At 36.5% G+C, this 20,927-nt stretch overlaps 1 protein-coding gene across 1 annotated transcript in view; it reads right to left on the bottom strand.

Annotated features, from left to right (window-relative positions):
• Window positions 1–20,927, bottom strand: part of LOC139965288 (deoxynucleoside triphosphate triphosphohydrolase SAMHD1-like) — a 38,888-nt gene that overhangs the window by 2,396 nt on the left and 15,565 nt on the right. The window contains exons 4-7 of the mRNA XM_071967495.1: window positions 10,218–10,263; window positions 9,316–9,476; window positions 8,752–8,899; window positions 8,259–8,399 (exon numbers count right to left, since the gene is read on the bottom strand). Of these exons, the coding sequence (XP_071823596.1) occupies window positions 8,259–8,399; window positions 8,752–8,899; window positions 9,316–9,476; window positions 10,218–10,263 (496 nt within the window). The remainder of the gene's footprint in view (window positions 1–8,258; window positions 8,400–8,751; window positions 8,900–9,315; window positions 9,477–10,217; window positions 10,264–20,927) is intronic.

Below are 20,927 nucleotides of genomic sequence, written 5' to 3'. Positions count from 1 at the left end.
TCGTTTATTCGCAACGAGCACAGTGTGCAAACCTGCTATATTAATTGTGTGTGGTGCTTTTCGTGTTTCGCGCAACTGACAACGACATCTGGACCTATTTTGATGCCCATGGTTAACATGTCACGTCACAAATCGCCAAAACTGTCTCTATATACGGCTCTGGGTCCCTCTCTAGCTTCGTGAATCTTGACAAGATGCAGTCGCCAGTCTATAACTGCCACACACAAAAAGATATATAAAATTAAAATACTCGGGTAGAGAAACATCACAAATGTACCAGATACTCAGGTAAAGAAACATCACAAATGTACCAGATACTAAGGTGAAGAAACATCACACATGTACCAGATACTCGGGTAAAGAAACATCACACATGTACCAGACACAAGGTAAAGAAACATCACAAATGTACCAGATACTCAGGTAAAGAAACATCACAAATGTACCAGATACTAAGGTGAAGAAACATCACACATATACCAGATACTCAGGTGAAGAAACATCACAAATGTACCAGATACTCAGGTATAGAAACATCACAAATGTACTAGATACTCAGGTAAAGAAACATCACAAATGTACCAGATACTAAGGTGAAGAAACATCACACATATACCAGATACTCAGGTGAAGAAACATCACAAATGTACCAGATACTCAGGTATAGAAACATCACAAATGTACCAGATACTCAGGTAAAGAAACATCACACGTATGTATCAGATACTCAGATAAAGAAACATCACACATGTACCACATACTCAGGTAAAGAAACATCACACATGTACCAGATACTCAGTTAAAGGAACATCACACATGTACCAGATACTCAGGTGAAGAAAAATCACACATGTACCAGATACTCAGGTGAAGAAACATCACATATATACCAGATACTCAGGTAGAGAAACATCACACATGTATCAGATACTCAGGTAAAGAAACATCACAAATGTACCAGATACTCAGGTAAAGAAACATCACACATGTATCAGATACTCAGTTAAAGAAACATCACACATGTACCAGATACTCAGGTAAAGAAACATCACACATGTATCAGATACTCAGGTAAAGAAACATCACACATATACCAAATACACAGGTAAAGAAACATCACACGTATGTATCAGATACTCAGGTAAAGAAACATCACAAATGTACCAGATACTTAGGTAAAGAAACGTCACACATATACCAGATACTCAGGTGAAGAAACATCACACATGTAACAGATACTCAGGTACAGAAACATCACAAATGTACCAGATACTTAGGTAAAGAAACGTCACACATATACCAGATACTCAGGTGAAGAAACATCACACATGTAACAGATACTCAGGTACAGAAACATCACAAATGTACCAGATACTCAGTTCGAGGAACATCACACATGTACTAGATACTCAGGTAAAGAAACATCACACATGGACCAGATACTCAGTTAAAGAAACATCACACATGTACCAGATACTCAGGTAAAGAAACATCACACATGTACCAGATACACAGGTAAAGAAACATTACAAATGTACCAGATACTCAGGTAAAGAAACATCACAAATGTACTAGATACTAAGGTGAAGAAACATCACAAATGTACCAGATACTTAGGTAAAGAAACGTCACACATATACCAGATACTCAGGTAAAGAAACATCACACATGTAACAGATACTCAGGTACAGAAACATCACAAATGTACCAGATACTTAGGTAAAGAAACATCACACATGTACCAGACACATGGTAAAGAAACATCACAAATGTACCAGATACTCAGGTAAAGAAACATCACAAATGTACCAGATACTAAGGTGAAGAAACATCACACATATACCAGATACTCAGGTGAAGAAACATCACAAATGTACCAGATACTCAGGTATAGAAACATCACAAATGTACCAGATACTCAGGTATAGAAACATCACAAATGTACCAGATACTCAGGTAAAGAAACATCACAAATGTACCAGATACTAAGGTAAAGAAACATCACACGTATGTATCAGATACTCAGATAAAGAAACATCACACATGTACCAGATACTCAGGTAAAGAAACATCACACATGTACCAGATACTCAGTTAAAGGAACATCACACATGTACCAGATACTCAGGTGAAGAAAAATCACACATGTACCAGATACTCAGGTGAAGAAACATCACATATATACCAGATACTCAGGTAGAGAAACATCACACATGTATCAGATACTCAGGTAAAGAAACATCACAAATGTACCAGATACTCAGGTAAAGAAACATCACACATGTATCAGATACTCAGTTAAAGAAACATCACACTTGTACCAGATACTCAGGTAAAGAAACATCACACATGTATCAGATACTCAGGTAAAGAAACATCACACATATACCAAATACACAGGTAAAGAAACATCACACGTATGTATCAGATACTCAGGTAAAGAAACATCACACTTATGTATCTGATACTCAGGTAAAGAAACATCACACATGTAACAGATACTCAGGTTAAGAAACATCACACGTATGTTTCAGATACTCAGGTAAAGAAACATCACACGTATGTTTCAGATACTCAGGTAAAGAAACATCACACATGTACCAGATACTCAGGTAAAGAAACATCACACATGTACCAGATACTCAGGTGAAGAAACATCACACATGTATCAGATACTCAGGTAAAGAAACATCACACATGTATCAGATACTCAGGTAAAGAAACATCACACATGTACCAGATACTCAGTTATAAGAAACATCACACATGTACCAGACACTCAGGTAAAGAAACGTCACAAATGTATCAGATACTCAGGTAAAGAAACATCACACTTATGTATCTAATACTCAGGTAAAGAAACATCACACATGTAACAGATACTCAGGTAAAGAAACATCACAAATGTACCAGATACACAGGTAAAGAAACATTACAACTGTACCAGATACTTAGGTAAAGAAACATCACACATGTACCAGATACTCAGGTAAAGAAACATCACAAATGTACCAGATACTTAGGTAAAGAAACGTCACACATATACCAGATACTCAGGTAAAGAAACATCACACATGTAACAGATACTCAGGTACAGAAACATCACAAATGTACCAGATACTTAGGTAAAGAAACGTCACACATATACCAGATACTCAGGTGAAGAAACATCACACATGTAACAGATACTCAGGTACAGAAACATCACAAATGTACCAGATACTCAGTTAAAGGAACATCACACATGTACTAGATACTCAGGTAAAGAAACATCACACATGGACCAGATACTCAGTTAAAGAAACATCACACATGTACCAGATACTCAGGTAAAGAAACATCACACATGTACCAGATACTCAGTTAAAGAAACATCACACATGTACCAGATACTCAGGTAAAGAAACATTACACATGTACCAGATACTCAGTTAAAGAAACGTCACACATGTACCACATACTCAGTTAAAGAAACATTACACATGTACCAGTTACTCAGGTAAAGAAACTTCACAAATGTATCAGATACTCAGGTAAAGAAACATTACACATGTACCAGATACTCAGGTGAAGAAACATCACACATGTACCAGATACTCAGGTGAAGAAACATCACATATGTACCAGATACTCAGGTAAAGAAACATCACACATGTACCAGATACTCAGGTAAAGAAACATCACACATGTACCAGATACTCAGTTATAAGAAACATCACACATGTACCAGACACTCAGGTAAAGAAACGTCACAAATGTATCAGATACTCAGGTAAAGAAACATCACACTTATGTATCTGATACTTAGGTAAAGAAACATCACACATGTAACAGATACTCAGGTAAAGAAACATCACACATGTACCAGATACTCAGTTAAAGAAAAATCACAAATGTACCAGATACTCAGGTAAAGAAACATCACACATGTACCAGATACTCAGGTAAAGAAACATCACACATGTACCAGATACTCAGGTAAAGAAACATCACACATGTACCAGATACACAGGTAAAGAAACATTACAAATGTACCAGATACTCAGGTAAAGACACATCACACATGTACCCGATACTCAGTTAGAGATACATCACACATGTAGCAGATACTCAGGTAAAGAAACATCACACATGCACCAGATACTCAGTTAAAGAAACATCACACATGTACCAGATACTCAGGTAAAGAAACATCACACAAGTACCAGATACTCAGTTAAAGAAACATCACACATGCCAGATACTCAGGTAAAGTAACATCACAAATGTATCAGATACTCAGGTAAAGAAACATCACACATGTACCAGATACTCAGGTGAAGAAACATCACACATGTACCAGATACTCAGGTGAAGAAACATCACATATGTACCAGATACTCAGGTAAAGAAACATCACACATGTACCAGATACTCAGGTGAAGAAACATCACACATGTACCAGATACTCAGTTATAAGAAACAGCACACATGTACCAGACACTCAGGTAAAGAAACGTCACAAATGTATCAGATACTCAGGTAAAGAAACATCACACTTATGTATCTGATACTTAGGTAAAGAAACATCACACATGTAACAGATACTCAGGTAAAGAAACATCACACATGTACCAGATACTCAGTTAAAGAAACATCACAAATGTACCAGATACTCAGGTAAAGAAACATCACACATGTACCAGATACTCAGGTAAAGAAACATCACACATGTACCAGATACTCAGGTAAAGAAACATCACAAATGTACCAGATACACAGGTAAAGAAACATTACAAATGTACCAGATACTCAGGTAAAGACACATCACACATGTACCCGATACTCAGTTAGAGATACATCACACATGTAGCAGATACTCAGGTAAAGAAACATCACACATGTACCAGATACTCAGTTAAAGAAACATCACACATGTACCAGATACTCAGGTAAAGAAACATCACACAAGTACCAGATACTCAGTTAAAGAAACATCACACATGCCAGATACTCAGGTAAAGTAACATCACACATGTACCAGATACTCAGTTAAAGAAACGTCACACATGTACCAGATACTCAGTTAGAGAAACATTACACATGTACCAGTTACTCAGGTAAAGAAATTTAAAAAAACTCAAAGTTATATTTGGCATTTGATTGAACCTAGCAATCTTTCTGTTCTGAACTACTCCTTTCAAAACTATCTAATATTCAATTTTTAAGTTAAACTCTTTCGGTTTGAATGAATACACTAGCTTTGAACATTGGCTCCTACGGAAGCCCATTAGGGCCAAGGTTGTTTTTTTTTTCTTGAAATCCGAAATCCTTATTTTAAAATCCGAAATCTTTTTTTTGATATCCGAAATCTATTTTTTGAAATCCGAAATCTGTTTTTTGAAATCCAAAATCTGTTTTTCAAAATCCGAAATCTGAAATCCTAATTTTAAAATCCGAAATCTATTTTTTGAAATCCGAAATCTAATTTTAAAATCCGAAATCTATATTTTAAAATCCGAAATCTATTTTATGAAATCCGAAATCCTTATTTTAAAATCCGAAATCCTTATTTTGAAATCCGAAATCTGTTTTTTAAAATCCGAAATCTATTTTTTGAAATCCGAAATCTATTTTTCGAAATCCGAAATCTATTTTTTGATATCCGAAATCTATTTTTTTTTTTGAATGTACGGCAGTACGGGCGACTTTTGCAGTCGTTGCTAGTGTTATCAAAATGTTAGCTATTGACAACATAGTGACAAACTACGCGCCATTTTCTGAAACCGCCTAGGTATTCGAGGCTATATGTATGTCAGTAGGGCCTGGGATTTGTATCCCTCCTGACACTGTGCTAGCCTGCGACCCAACTTTTCAACGAATGATCGTAGAGACCAGCGGCGATCCATAGCCAACGTCGGACACTAAAGCTTCATTGCCCGCATTACAATGTAGTGATACTGTTTATACAGAAAGGCTCTACATGTATTACACATTAATACATTGTATCGTGTACTCCCCAGTTATAGCAGAAATGAAAAGGCAAGAATTATAGAGAATGAAAACCCTGTTAGAACCGTTACAAATGCAATATCATAATGATGTTAACTGCCAACAAGGCAGATCACGGGCGGGGTAGTTTTAGACTTGAATCAGTCCCTAAGCCTGGGCCTATAGCCTAACCTTAAGACATCCTCGAAAACAGCTCAAAGTGCTGGGATAGTATAGGGAATAACGATATAGCTCCAAGGCCTACAGCTGGTCCAGCCTAAGTTTGCACAGTAGACCCTCTCACTGTGTCGACTGTTTCATAGCTCCCAACTCTTGAGAGGGCAAATGCTGGTCCATGCCACGAATCGCCGTCCTGGGGGAGGGGTATAAGGGGAGACGGTGCCTCCCTCCCCTTTTGATTTTTTTTTTTTTTGGAATCCTGGTGATGCCTACATGTAAAATGGTGACACTTAGAAAGGCTTTTGTCACCCAAAATTTTCTGAGAAATATGCATTTTATGCATTATGCTAAAGAAATGATGTTTGCTATGTCAAAATTTGATGCATTTCTTTTTATGTCTAATGGACAATTACAATGCGGGTTTTTCGGACGCTTGCGCGGGTCAGCGGGTTTGGGTGTTAGAATGCGGGTCCAACCCGCGAAATGCGGGTCAGCTGATCTTTATTAAATGGTTTTTGTCCAAAATTGTCCGTATTTCTAAGTTTGATAGCCCAAGCTGGAAAAAACCCTTTATCAAATCTTCACGCTCCGCCATCTTAACATGGATGCAAGATGAATGATGCAGCATTGGCCTTCAACAAACTTTACAATGAACAATAATTAATGTTACAAACGCTAAAGTAAAAACTAGGTTTCGAAAAATAGATTTCGGATTATAAAATAAGGATTTCGGATTTCGAAATATAAATTTTGGGATTTTAAAAAATAGATTTCGGATTTCGAAATAAGGATTTCGGATTTTAAAAAAACAGATTTCGGATTTTAAAATAAGGATTTCGGATTTTAAAAAACAGATTTCGGATTTTAAAATAAGGATTTCGGATTTCAAAATAAGGATAACGGATTTCGGATTTTAAAAAGCAGATTTCGGATTTTAAATAATAGATTTCGGATTTGAAAATAAGGATTTCGGATTTTAAATAATAGATTTCGGATTTTAAAATAAGGATTTCGGATTTCAAGGGGCAAAAAACAACAACCTTGGCCCTAATGGGCTTCCGTAGGCTCCTATAAATAAGGCGTATTTAACCACAATGAACAGTAAGCCGCCATCATTACTCAAATTCTATCTTGATGACGTCAGGGAGGAACAACTCAATCGAGCAGTAGCACTTTCTCCGTACAAATGCACAGTTAGTAAACAACAATTTCATTAGAATTTCTCAATAAAAACGAAAGAAATCAAAGAAGGTTCAATGGCAGGGCTGTAGCCTTATGATTTTGATCCGATATTCACAGCAGAGGAATTACAGGAAAGGGAAAACGTAAGAGTAAACAGGGAAGAAGATGATAAACGGATACCTCCTACGGAGGTGGGGTATATTTGTTGCCACGAAGTGGATAATTTCGTGAACCTTTTTTCATCCCCAGAAGGTTTTTAACAGTTAATAACAGACTTTGAAACCGTTTGCCAAAATAGAGCGGTACTAATAGCTACCTAAGTGATGAGGAACGACATCCATGGCCACGCAAGGAACATTCCAGTTGAATTGTATATGAAGTAAGCCTAATTCTGATAAGGCATACCGTATGCTTAGCGTTACAGTCAGCCTACTTACTGTTACTTTAGCGTACACTACGTCTTCTTTTTTAACGAAAATTTTAAGAAAAGATAACTCCTGATTTTTTCGTAACTACGACCTTTAAGGTGCCTCGTTTACATTTTAAACTGCGTTGTGCTTATAGGAAATTGCACGTTCTTCTAGTTCTAGCCCTAGCAACAACAGTCAACAGGCTGAATATTTTCCACGGTAAAATGGAATTTCAGGCGTATTGCATAATAAATGGCGGCTTACTTTGCATTGTGTTTAGGCCTTAGGAGACAATTTTTTAAAGCAAGCGTATTAAGTCCAACAGAAAGCGGTTAACTTCAAAATCGAATGTTACTTGTTAGATAGTTTTGAGGTTTCTGAATAATATAAATTGTACCTTTTTCCTGCCTTTGTTATTCCTTTATTAAAAGAAACATGTCCTTGCTACTTGAGAAAAATGTCCCGGGTTTTATTAACGTAATTTACCACACATTGACCATTTAATATAAGCAATACCTTCATCTTCTCTTCATCTCCGTCAATCTGTTCCTTAATGAACATAATATCTCCTTCTTGCAGGTTATACTTTTTGAATTGTTCTCTCAGGTTGTGTTTCTTCAGCATATGCTCAAACATTTTCACCGACAGTTTTTCATGCTGTTCAAAACAGTAGCAAAAAGAAAATGGAAAAAAGCGTTCAACTGACACTTACAAAATCAAACTGGAAAAAGTGAACAAATTTGGGTAAAAACTTTAAACCAGAAAAATAAAAACAGAATACTGATCAGATTTAGGAAGGATTGTTATGTACAGGTGTACTACCTTTTCACTGATAAGCAGAAGTGGAAAATGGCAAATGCAACTAATAATTGCTGCAAAGTATTTATAGTTACTAAAGTAACGGGCACATTCTAACCCTTCCACTTCAACTGCTCCAAAACCTGGTGACTTCCTTTCATGACAACAATTAACTGATCCAAATACCACCAGATTGCAGCAAATACAACACTTTGTATGAACATGTTTCAAGATTGTACCAACCTAAATCATGACACAATCCTGCTATCTCAACACAGAGGATGTCTTCTTTGGTTATCTTTAAACTCTTCTGTTTGGATTGTAAGCTTTTTACAAGTTTCCCAGCAAGGTAGCTCACCCTGTCAGAGTATAGGATAAATGACATAATATATAAAAATATTTAAACAAATGGTTAAAAGTCAAAACAATACACTGTAACTACTATATTATCATTTATGGATGGCACTCGCATTTTGTTGCTATGGTTGCAGTTTGTATGTTATTCCAATACACAATGTTTTATGTTAGTTTAGACTTTAGAGCTTATGTTAATTCAATCCAGTAAGTATGGCTTAAGTCAGTCTGCTAATTGGCAGTATTAAGCAGTATGTTAATGGGTTGGGCAAATATGAGAATAACTATATGCCATTACAACAATGAAATTGGAGAGTGGGGAAAGCATCATAAAGGTCGGCACAGTTATGAACATTAGCCAGAGTGTGTTCAACTTGTCTTGTGATCAGCAATGCTTACATGCAACATTCAAAACACTTACCCAAGGGAATGTTCAAATCTGTTATGCGACGCTCCTGGGTAGACAAAATAACACATCCCCAACTGCTTGATGAATCGTAACCTCTGAAACTCTGGTGTATCAATGATGCTGACTAATAGAGGGTGCATCTCAATGTGTCCGTGGACCGAGTCGTTAAAGACCTGCAATGATAAAAGAGCTGACAAAGTAATATCAGATCTGGAAACAATCGATCTGATCGACAGTTGACAATAACTGACTTGTAGTGAGAATGCATCAGTATGAGTAAAATTCCCCTTGGTATGAGGATGAGTACACTGAGATTCTAAGTGAACACCAGTATCTAATCTTGCATGAGTATCTATACGAGATCACAAAAATGCCTAAATAATTTTAAATGTGAACTCTGAAGCATAATTAGACTAACAATTAGGTCTAAAATTTGCTCCACCGATACGCCAGGTATTTTCGATAAATATGTTTTTGGGGGGTAAATTTAATAGTGGGAGGAGGGGGGGGGGGTTTCACCCGTAGCAGTGGCCTTCTACTCAGCTGAACGTAAAATTGCCCTTCCTTACCAACCCCCCCCCCCCTCCTAACTTTTATCCAAGTGTATAATTTGGAAATTTTCTGATTAATGATGAAATAACAAAATACTTTCATCTCGTCATTTTCATGGTATTATCAAGAGATGGTATCGCTAGAGGAGCTGCATGAAAATATTGTTTGGAGCTTGAATGAATCTTTATTAACATCAAAACCATAGTCCAGGTAGCTCTCATGCATTCTGCACATAGATTCTGCAGGGTGGGGTCTGGTTTGTGGTGGCTCACGTCCTCATTCTTCAAATAGAAGAATTATTGTCAAGAATACTTTGTCACAAACTAATTGGTTTTAAGAAGAAAGATTTTTAGACTACTGACCTTTGTTCCCTGTATAAGATGGTCATCCTCTGTGCCATTGTCAGTTCTGGAACAAGACAAATTTGAAGACTTTTACCAGCAGTGGTTTGAATGTAAAGGAATGTTACAAAACTATGAGCATCAACAAAATCATACAAACTAAATGAAGTTCTGATTTCCTTGACACCTTTTACTTTCAGTTCAAATAATGGAAAAGTGAAAAGGGGACATGAAGTTTGGAGGAGGAAGAAGGGATGAAGTTCTGCAAGTTTTAAATAAGAAACTTACACTTGGGCCATTTATGTTCTAAACCTAAACTGCTCTGTCCACATTCTAAAGTCGGGTTAGGCAGACGTACCCTAGGCCAAAGGCTTAGGTCTAGTAACGAAGTCGTATGAATACACCGGCAGTTTGATATTCTTTTCTTGTTTCAACAATCAAGAATTTGCAGCTATGCCTTAGATACAATGAATTCTAGAACTTTTATGTCGTAGCAAGGAAGAGATTACTCTCCTATCTATATATTTATATATTCTCCAGGCGTACAGAAACTATTTTCTTAATAACAAATATGTATTTTGTGCAAAAATATATATTCTCTTACAGTAAATATTCTGTAAAAAATATATATTCTCTACACAATTTTTTTTCTCTGCCAAAAATATATTTATTCTCTAAGAGAAAAAATGTATTCTCTAAAGAAATATATATATACTTTCCAAAAGTATGTTAATTCTGTGACCGAAATATATTTTTCTCTAACAAAATATATTAATTCTGTGACAGAAAATATATATACTCTAAAGAAAAAAATGATTGTCTGTGCAAAAATAAATTTTTATTCTTTGTAAGAAAAAATATATATTCTCTTACAACAAATTTCTATTCTGTGCAAAAAAATATATTCTGTAAAGAAAAATATATATGCTAAACAAAGTACAAAGAAAAATATATTCTGTACGAAAAATATATATGCTAAACAAAGTACAAAGAAAAATATATTCTGTACGAAAAATATATATGCTATACAAAGTACGGAGCTCTGTAAGTGAAACTTTAGTGAACAGCTTATTTGTTACATTGGCCATAAGTGTGCAAGTACAATGTACTTCCTTGCTCAGAACCGAAATGCAGTTCAAAGTTAGTGGTTTTGCGACATCGCATTGCACATGATAGTACGGCGATACGATCGACAGCAAAGCCCTACTGTATCTAGCCGGCTTCACAGTCCCATTAACATATCGGATCACATACCTAACATACGTTATAGCAGCAGTACTGTAATCATGGCGTCCAGATATAGCGCGTAAGTATAGGATAGTTGGTAGTGTGATGTTAACGTAAGACTACTCTAAACAGCATACCTATTTCTTACACTAGGTAGGCTAAGACTTATAAGACATATAAGACTAAGACATATAATCTACTATTTGCTCTTCTCTAACCGCAGTCTTTCATTTTTTTTTTGCACTTCTGCAAGGACTCTATACATCATCGGAAAGAAAGTGGATGTGAAGAAAACAGCAATATAATGAATAAGCTGGTCACTGAAGTTACTGAACAACGAAACATCTCAGTTGGTACTTACAAAGCACCGTAATTTGTATAGCATATATATTTTTCGTACAGAATATATTTTTCGTACAGAATATATTTTTCTCACAGAATAGAGCTTGAATGTTAGAGAATATATATATTTTCCGTACACACAATACAAATATATTTTTGCATAGAATATAATTTATTCTGTATAAAATATGTAATTTCTGTAACAGAATTTATATATTTTGTAGAGAAATATATTTTTCTGTACCAGAATTTCAACATTTGAAAATACGCCCTGTCGTAAACCTGCCGTTCATTTTGGCCGCTGCCCACTTCTTCACATTCCAAGGTTATTAGTTGGGAACGTTAGCCGGTGTGTTACGTAATCAATTTGCCAACCTTGCAAAGGAAACGAACGTGGGAAAGTTACTTGCACAGCTCAAATTTCCTGCGATCTACCGCGAGAGCCTATTAAAATGTCCAAGGCAGGTACACTGTTACAGCTGGTAGAAATTCCAGTAGAACCCAGTTAAATAATCAACTAGGTTCTACTAGGGCCTACTATGTTTAACTGGTTTTTAACTGTGTTTAACTGGGTCTTACTGGGTTCCAACTGAGCTATGCTGAACATGAGCTAGGTTCAACTGGGTTTACACAATAATCAACTGGGTTTGTTCAGGCCCAACTGAGTTTGAACAATGTTTGAACTGATCCAGTTGGGCTTCAACTAGGTTTCACTGGTTTTTGCACTAGCCCAACTGGGTTTGAACTATGTTGACTGGTGAACTTTCCCTGTTGGGGTTGAACTAGGTTTCAACTGGTTTTGCACTGGCCCAACTGGGTTTGGACTATTGGCTGGTGAACTGACCCAGCTGGGGTTTAACTAGGTTTCACTGGTTTGCACAAGCCCAACTGGGTTTGAACTATGTTTACTGGTGAACTTGCCCTGTTGGGGTTGAACTAGGTTTCACACTGGCCCAACTGGGTTTGGACTATGTTGACTGCTTTTATTTTAGGCGTAATTATCAAGAATATTATAATGTAAGTTCGTAAGCACTAACCGTATCATAATATATTGAAAATGCTAAATTAGCCAACTTATGAGGGGTGTAAAATAAATCTTTGTCATATTTATCACAGTTATGATAAAACAATTACATTTTTGTACCGCAATGATTAAAAATATGAAATATTTCCTATATAATAAATTTGAAAAAAAATATGTTATACTTTGTTCGTCGATTTGAACAATTGGTAGGCAAAATGCTTTCCTAGTGCAAAATAGTATGATCCGACTAAATTTGAACTTTGACATTTGTCCCTTGTGTAAGCGCTAAATTTATAAATTCCGAATCCGCAAACCACATACGCCAACAGAAGCTTCGCAGAATAATCGTATTTGTAACCGATTTTGCCAACAATTTTAAATTATTACCGCGGCTAAGTTCCCTCCTTTGTGATCTTGCAGTATCTTTATATTATTGACACATACTTGTAACATTATAATTGATTGTAAACGTGCTCTTTATCATAAATATTTGAATTGAACAGAAACTTTATATATAGGCTAGTGACTTAGGACTATAGTATAAGCTAGGCCTAACTAACCGGTTCCCTACTAGGCAACTATCTTGTTCTTCCTGGAAATTAGCCCTCACAGGAAATGGGGTCTGTGTGTATATATAGGGTACAGTATAGGGAGTTGGCAATTGGCTATGAGTATCTGAGCAAGGCAGTTGTAAAAGAAGAGAAAGATAGTTTAATGACTGGATAGTTTGTTTTAAACTTTAATTTACATAGTTCAAGTTACTGTAGACCTTATTATTTTATGGAAGTTGTGATATTCAGCTGACAGTCTGGGACACTGTTTATTATAGAGGATACTATTTACTATAAAGGATATTGTTTTACAATAAAGGATATTCCAGGACACCATCACCTATACATAAAGGATATTATTTTACTACAAAGGATATTGACATTATTTTACTGAAAGGATACCCTGGAACACTATTTCACATAAATTAAAGGATACTTTTTTGCTGGGATCGGACATTCATAATACCATTTATTGGGTTCAACTATACTGATGTCGTAGAATATCTGATGTCGTGGAAGGTCTGAGGTCGTAAAATACTTGATGTCACCAGCAGGCCAACTCACCAGAACAGACTTTTAGATTAAGTGTATTTCTTTATATTTTGGGTGCGCACCTCACGACTGGGCCCAGATCAGCTGTACATTGTTTGTTATTCATAATTATAATTTCTTTTGATCCAATCCAGTTGACTTCTCCATTTTTATATGTGTCTTGCTCTGTGTTAGGTCATCACACCAAACCCAGAGTTCTCTGATCAAGAACAAACATTTATTTTCAGTGGCTAACACCCTTAATACTTACAGACTATAGATCTACTGTTAACAAATGAAAACTTCTTATAGTGTGGTGTTATATAAGTGTAGATAACACCAGTTGAGAATCCCAGTTCAAACTATTTAAAAATATAAGAAGTAAAACATACTGTAGTTCACCCAGTTTAACCCAGCAAAACATAGTTGACCCAGTTGAACCCAGTAAAACATAGTTGAACCAGTTGGACCCAGTAAAACATAGTTGAACCAGTTAAACATAGTTGAACCAGTTGGACCCAGTAGTAAAACATAGTTGAACCAGTTGGACCCAGTAAAACATAGTTGAACCAGTTGGACCCAGTAAAACATAGTTGAACCAGTTGGACCCAGTAAACATAGTTGAACCAGTTGGACCCAGTAAAACATAGTTGAACTTGAACCAGTTGAACCCAGTAAAACATAGTTGAACCCAGTAAAACATAGTTGAACCAGTGAACCCCAGTTCACCCAGTTCAACCTAGTTCAAATTTGGGCCAATTTCCGTATAGAAAATTCCAGTTGAACCCAGTTCAAGTTCAACTGGAATTTCCACCAGGGATATTAAAGCCTGTTATGGCAGCCACCTAGTCAAGCAGATTTCGGCCTCTGGATTTATCGTTATTTTTATCCAAGTTAATCCTCAGCTTTCGAGTTTTTTGATTATCAATCGTAAAGAGTCCATCGCACAAAATGAGGAAGACCCGTGGTAGACCAGTCGGTAGCCTAGGTAAGAAGAAAAAACAGGCCATAGAATCACGTTCCCAACCGTTGATTAGCCAAGCTATGTCAGCCATAGGAGAAGAACACGAGGACGAGTTACACGAGAGCCTGTCGGACTCAGAGGTAACCAATATTCAAGAAGAGGCAAATCTAGACCTCACACAGAGACTGGAGAACGCAGTGGAAAAGGCAATTCATGGAATGTCTTCAGAGCTACTCAAGCTCAAAAAGAACTTTGAACGTGAATTAAAGTTTCATTCCGAAGAAATCAATAAACTAAAGTCAGAGAATTCCAAACTGAACAGACTGTGTGCAGATTTAGGAAACCGTGTAACAAGCCTTGAGAGTTCACTCGATTTGCACTCATCATTGCTTAACAAGAACGAACGTTTTCTCCGGAAAAATAACTTGCGGATCGTGGGTTACAAAACACAACCGAGTGAAGACTGCCTGGAAATCACCAAAGAAGTTCTGAAAAAGGTGGGCATTCAAGAGGCCAAACTGGAGAGAGCCCATAGAGATGGAAAAGCTGTACAGGGAAGAAGCAGGCACATTCTTGTTAAACTTTCGTTTTTTCAAGATAAGCTCTTTGCCATGAAGTACGCAAGAGAAAAGCTAAAAGGTTCCGATTATTTCATCACTGACGATCTTACCTTAACTGACCTTAAGGAAAAGAGGAGATGGGCCAAGGAGGTATCAGATTTGTACAAGAGTGGGACCAAACTACGTTTCCAGCGAGGAATGTGGAGGAAGGAGAACGGCCAAGCTTATTCTTTCTCTGCCTCATAGATAAGACCAAAGTGGCCAGTTACAGAAGCCCTTACTCTCATTTACACATTTCCTTTTCCATATCGTTGGATTCTATGTGAGGAATATTTTCATTTTCATTGTTTTCATCCAGCCTGGAAGTAAGAGGCGATTGATCGATTATGGATCTGGACCTAGCTCTGTATATACTTTGTGCTCGTCTGCCTCGATTTTTTGTGAGAAATATTTCATTGTTTTTATCATGCTGGAAGTAGGAGGCTATTGTTAAATTAAGGATCTGGATCTATGGTGCTATATCTATTATGTGCTCTTCTGCCTTGTTTTTTTTTTTGTGAGGATTATTGTTGTTAAAGGTCATTAGTCCAGAACCGGATGTGCTGCCCTAACGTTCGTTTTTTCAATGTTGGTCACATGTTTGTATTTTTGTGGCCCTTTTTCGATGGGACCCTGGACACGGGACGTCTACTATTACAGTAGACCATGTTTTGGGTCTAGTTTTCCCGTTGGATTGACTTTAATTTTTCTTACTTTTTTTCCTATCCTCCTTGATAATGATGCTTACAATTGTAATTATGTATATATGTCATACTGCTTCACTTATATTGTGTTTATTGGATATGCCTGAGTCTCATATCGTTAGCTTTTGCAAGTCTATTTTGTTCGGATCCCTCTTGCAATATCATGGCCGGTGAGATAAGTTTCATTTCGTTTAATGCAAGAGGGCTAAGGCAATCCAAAAAAACGTAGACAGTTGTTCTCTTATTTACATAGGTGTAAAGTCGATGTTTGCCTTATACAGGAAACGCATAGTTGCTTAAATGATGTGGGATATTGGAGTAGGGAATGGGGTGGGGGGGGGGAATTGTTTTTTCACATGGTACCACAAACAGTTGTGGAGTCTGCATTTTATTTAATCATAGCTTTGATGGAAAAATTGTAAAAGAAAGTATTCATAATTACGGTAGATATATTATTTTGGACATTATCCTGGAAGAGAAAGTACTTTCCATTGTCTGCTTATATGGTCCAAATCCTGATAGTCCTGATTTTTTCTCAGAGATTTCTAATACTTTGCAGTATTTCCAGGGGGATTCTATTATAGTAGGAGGGGATTTTAATTTCGTTTGTAACATAGACCTGGATAAGAAGGGAGGTCAGCATAGGACAAATTTTAAAGCACGTGACCAATGTATCTCCTTGATGACATTTCACGACTTGATTGACATATGGAGAGAAAGGAACCCGCTCTCGAAGCACTTCACTTGGAGTTCTAATGTAACTCATGGTATCCATTGTATACTTGATTTTTTCCTGGTTTCTCGTAACCTTGCTAACTCTACTAGTAATGTCAGAATCTCCCCTGGTATCCAGTCTGATCATTCGTTTGTACATCTCAAGTTTAGCATCCATTCTGCTAAGAGAGGGCCAGGTTATTGGAAATTCAACAATTCCTTATTGGACGATGTGGTATTTGTGGAACTAATAACGAAATTGATTAGTACAGAACTGTCCTCAAATAATAATACTAATTCTACTATTCAGTGGGAACTGCTTAAATTTAAAATACGTTCGGTTAGTATGAAGTATTCCAAAGATAAGGCCAAAGAGCGTAGGCTTAAGGAAACTGATCTACTTTCTAAAATATCCGATCTTGAATGTCAGCTATTCCAGAATGAATGTCCTAATATCCGGGCAAAGCTAAGAAATGCTCAAACCGAGCTTTTAACCTTCTACGATTATAAGTTGAAAGGAACTATTATTAGATCTCGTGCAAGATGGGTAGAGGAAGGGGGAAAAAATACAAGGTATTTTCTTAATCTAGAAAAGAGAAATAGGAGTAATAATACAATTCGTAAGATCATTGGAGAAAACGGCCAAAGTTATTCAGAGAGTACTGATATTCTAATCAATATCAGAGATTTTTATAAGACATTATATACTTCTAACCATTGCTCCCCCTCTAGCTTCTTTAATGAACTAGATCACCACCAGCTGACCCTAGATGATTCGAGTTCTTGCGATGGACCTTTAGATTTAGAAGAATGTTTTAGTGCTCTTTCTTCAATGAAGAATGATAAGGCTCCTGGGAGCGACGGCCTAACTGCCAATTTTTATAAAAAGTTCTGGCATATTATTGGACAAGTGGTTATTAACTCTCTTAACTCTGGTTTTCAGGAGGGTGCTTTAACGGCAGAACAATCTAGGGGTATTACAACTGTCATACTGAAGCCAGGAAAAGACTCAACGCTTCTTAAAAATGATCGCCCAATCACACTTTTAAACACTGACTATAAGATCGGGGCTAAAGCAATTGCTGCTAGACTTAAATGTGTTATCCATAAAATCATAGGACCCAATCAAACTGGGTTTATGAAAGGCAAGTTCATTGGCGAAAACATCCGTTTTGTGTTAGATCTTATTGATTATGCGTCAAATCACAACATTCCTGGCTTACTCTTTCTTACAGACTTTGAAAAGGCCTTTGATAAGTTGGAATGGAATTTTATTGATTACACCCTGTCGTTCTTTAGCTTTGGTAATAGCCTTAGAGAGTGGATTAATGTGTTTTATAAGAGGGGAAATGCATGTGTGTGTAATAATGGCTTTTCAACGGGTTTCTTCAACATCCAGAGGGGTGTTAGACAGGGATGTCCTTTGAGTCCTTATCTCTTTATACTTTGTGTGGAAGTGCTTGCTTTAAAGGTTATTTCAAACGTTAACATCAAAGGTATTAGGGTAGAGAATAATGTAATTAAATTATCACAATACGCCGACGACACTACGTTTTTTCTTGATGGTAGTAGGGATTCCTTTGAGGAAACCCTCAGTGTTCTGGACGATTTTAGATTAGCCTCTGGGCTTGCTATCAATATTTCTAAGTGTAATATAATGCCTTTGGGTTCGTTTATTAAAAATCTCCCTACTTGTATTAATGATCTAGCTTTGAATGTCACAACTGGTCCTGTTACTATGTTGGGTGTTTCTTTTACTCAAAATAGAGACGATCTCTTTCGTTTGAACTACCAACCTAAATTGTCTAGATTGAAAAAGTGCCTCAGGGTATGGTCTGGTAGAGACCTGACCCCGATTGGTCGAAATATTATTGTCAAAACGTTTGCTCTTTCTCAACTGGTTTTCCTTTTCTTGGTTTTGCCAAACCCTCCAATTGGATTTATTAAAGAGCTCGAGAGCATTATTTTCGATTTCATTTGGGGAGGTAGTTCTGATAAAGTAAAGAGATCGTCAATGATAAATCGTTTAGCAGATGGGGGGCTAAAGGTCATTCATATTAATAGTTTCATCAATAGCCTTAAGTGCACATGGATCAAACGTTACTGTAACGATATTCACGGTCCCTGGAAAATTTTCTTTGATTTGGAGCTTTACAAACTTGGCAAGCAGTTTCTGTTTCAGTGTAACTGCAACAAAAGAGATATAAGCATTCCAAATAATTTCGTAAGTCAGATAATTAAGGCTTGGTGTGAAATATCTTTTAATAATCCAACTGATAACTACGGTAATAAATTTTTGTGGAATAATTCTTACATTCGTATCAACAACCAAATTGTGTTCTATAAGTTTTTATATGAAGCTAATGTCAAGTATGTGAGAGATCTTTACGGCGAAAACGGGAGACCCTTAACCTTCCACTTTTTTCGTACTAAATTAATCTTCCAATGTTTCCTTTCACTATCTATACCGGTTTAATTAATGCGATTCCTTTGGAGTGGCGTCGAGATTATGTTCAGAATTGTAATTTCCCCAATTGTAATGAGATTTGGCTGGATAAGGTCTTACATTCCAACTCTACTTCCCAGTGTGTTTATTCCCGATATTTAGATAAAGTCGCTCAGATACCTACCGCCAGCCGTAAATGGGCTAATGTGTTCAACAACTTGACGACTGAAGATTGGAATAGATTCTACAGTATTCCTTGGGCAACAGTTTCCGAATCAAAAATCCAATATTTTCAGTTTAGAGTTTTACATAGAATAATTGGGACCAATAAACTTCTTCATACCATCGGAAAATCCGACTCTCCAAACTGTACCTTTTGCGATACGCATATTGAAAGTATAGAACATCTGTTCTGGGAGTGTAGTGTGACATCCACCTTTATTTTAGGGGTTGAGGCTATGTTATTAAATAAGCAATTCTTCTTCTCCAAGAAGGATATCCTTCTTGGTTTCGGTGTTGATGTAGCTCACCCATACAATTTTCTTATTTTATATATGAAGCATTTCATCTTTCAATGTAAATTGAATAAATGTATTCCTGTTGTAGAGGATTTCTTCTATAAATTTAAGTTTACAATAAGTGTAAAAAAGTACACACAACATCGATATCGTAGTAAAAGTAAGGTTAACTTTATGCAGCTTAAACAAGCCTTTAGGACCCTCAGTGTTCTGGACGATTTTAGATTAGCCTCTGGGCTTGCTATCAATATTTCTAAGTGTAATATAATGCCTTTGGGTTCGTTTATTAATAATCTCCCTACTTGTATTAATGATCTAGCTTTGAATGTCACAACTGGTCCTGTTACTATGTTGGGTGTTTCTTTTACTCAAAATAGAGACGATCTCTTTCGTTTGAACTACCAACCTAAATTGTCTAGATTGAAAAAGTGCCTCAGGGTATGGTCTGGTAGAGACCTGACCCCGATTGGTCGAAATATTATTGTCAAAACGTTTGCTCTTTCTCAACTGGTTTTCCTTTTCTTGGTTTTGCCAAACCCTCCAATTGGATTTATTAAAGAGCTCGAGAGCATTATTTTCGATTTCATTTGGGGAGGTAGTTCTGATAAAGTAAAGAGATCGTCAATGATAAATCGTTTAGCAGATGGGGGGCTAAAGGTCATTCATATTAATAGTTTCATCAATAGCCTTAAGTGCACATGGATCAAACGTTACTGTAACGATATTCACGGTCCCTGGAAAATTTTCTTTGATTTGGAGCTTTACAAACTTGGCAAGCAGTTTCTGTTTCAGTGTAACTGCAACAAAAGAGATATAAGCATTCCAAATAATTTCGTAAGTCAGATAATTAAGGCTTGGTGTGAAATATCTTTTAATAATCCAACTGATAACTACGGTAATAAATTTTTGTGGAATAATTCTTACATTCGTATCAACAACCAAATTGTGTTCTATAAGTTTTTATATGAAGCTAATGTCAAGTATGTGAGAGATCTTTACGGCGAAAACGGGAGACCCTTAACCTTCCACTTTTTTCGTACTAAATTAATCTTCCAATGTTTCCTTTCACTATCTATACCGGTTTAATTAATGCGATTCCTTTGGAGTGGCG

This window comes from Apostichopus japonicus, chromosome 3 (genome assembly GCF_037975245.1).
Source record: "Apostichopus japonicus isolate 1M-3 chromosome 3, ASM3797524v1, whole genome shotgun sequence".
NCBI lineage: Eukaryota > Metazoa > Echinodermata > Holothuroidea > Aspidochirotida > Stichopodidae > Apostichopus > Apostichopus japonicus.
Note: the sequence above shows the minus strand (reverse complement) of the source record. Positions and strands in the feature narration are given on the sequence as shown.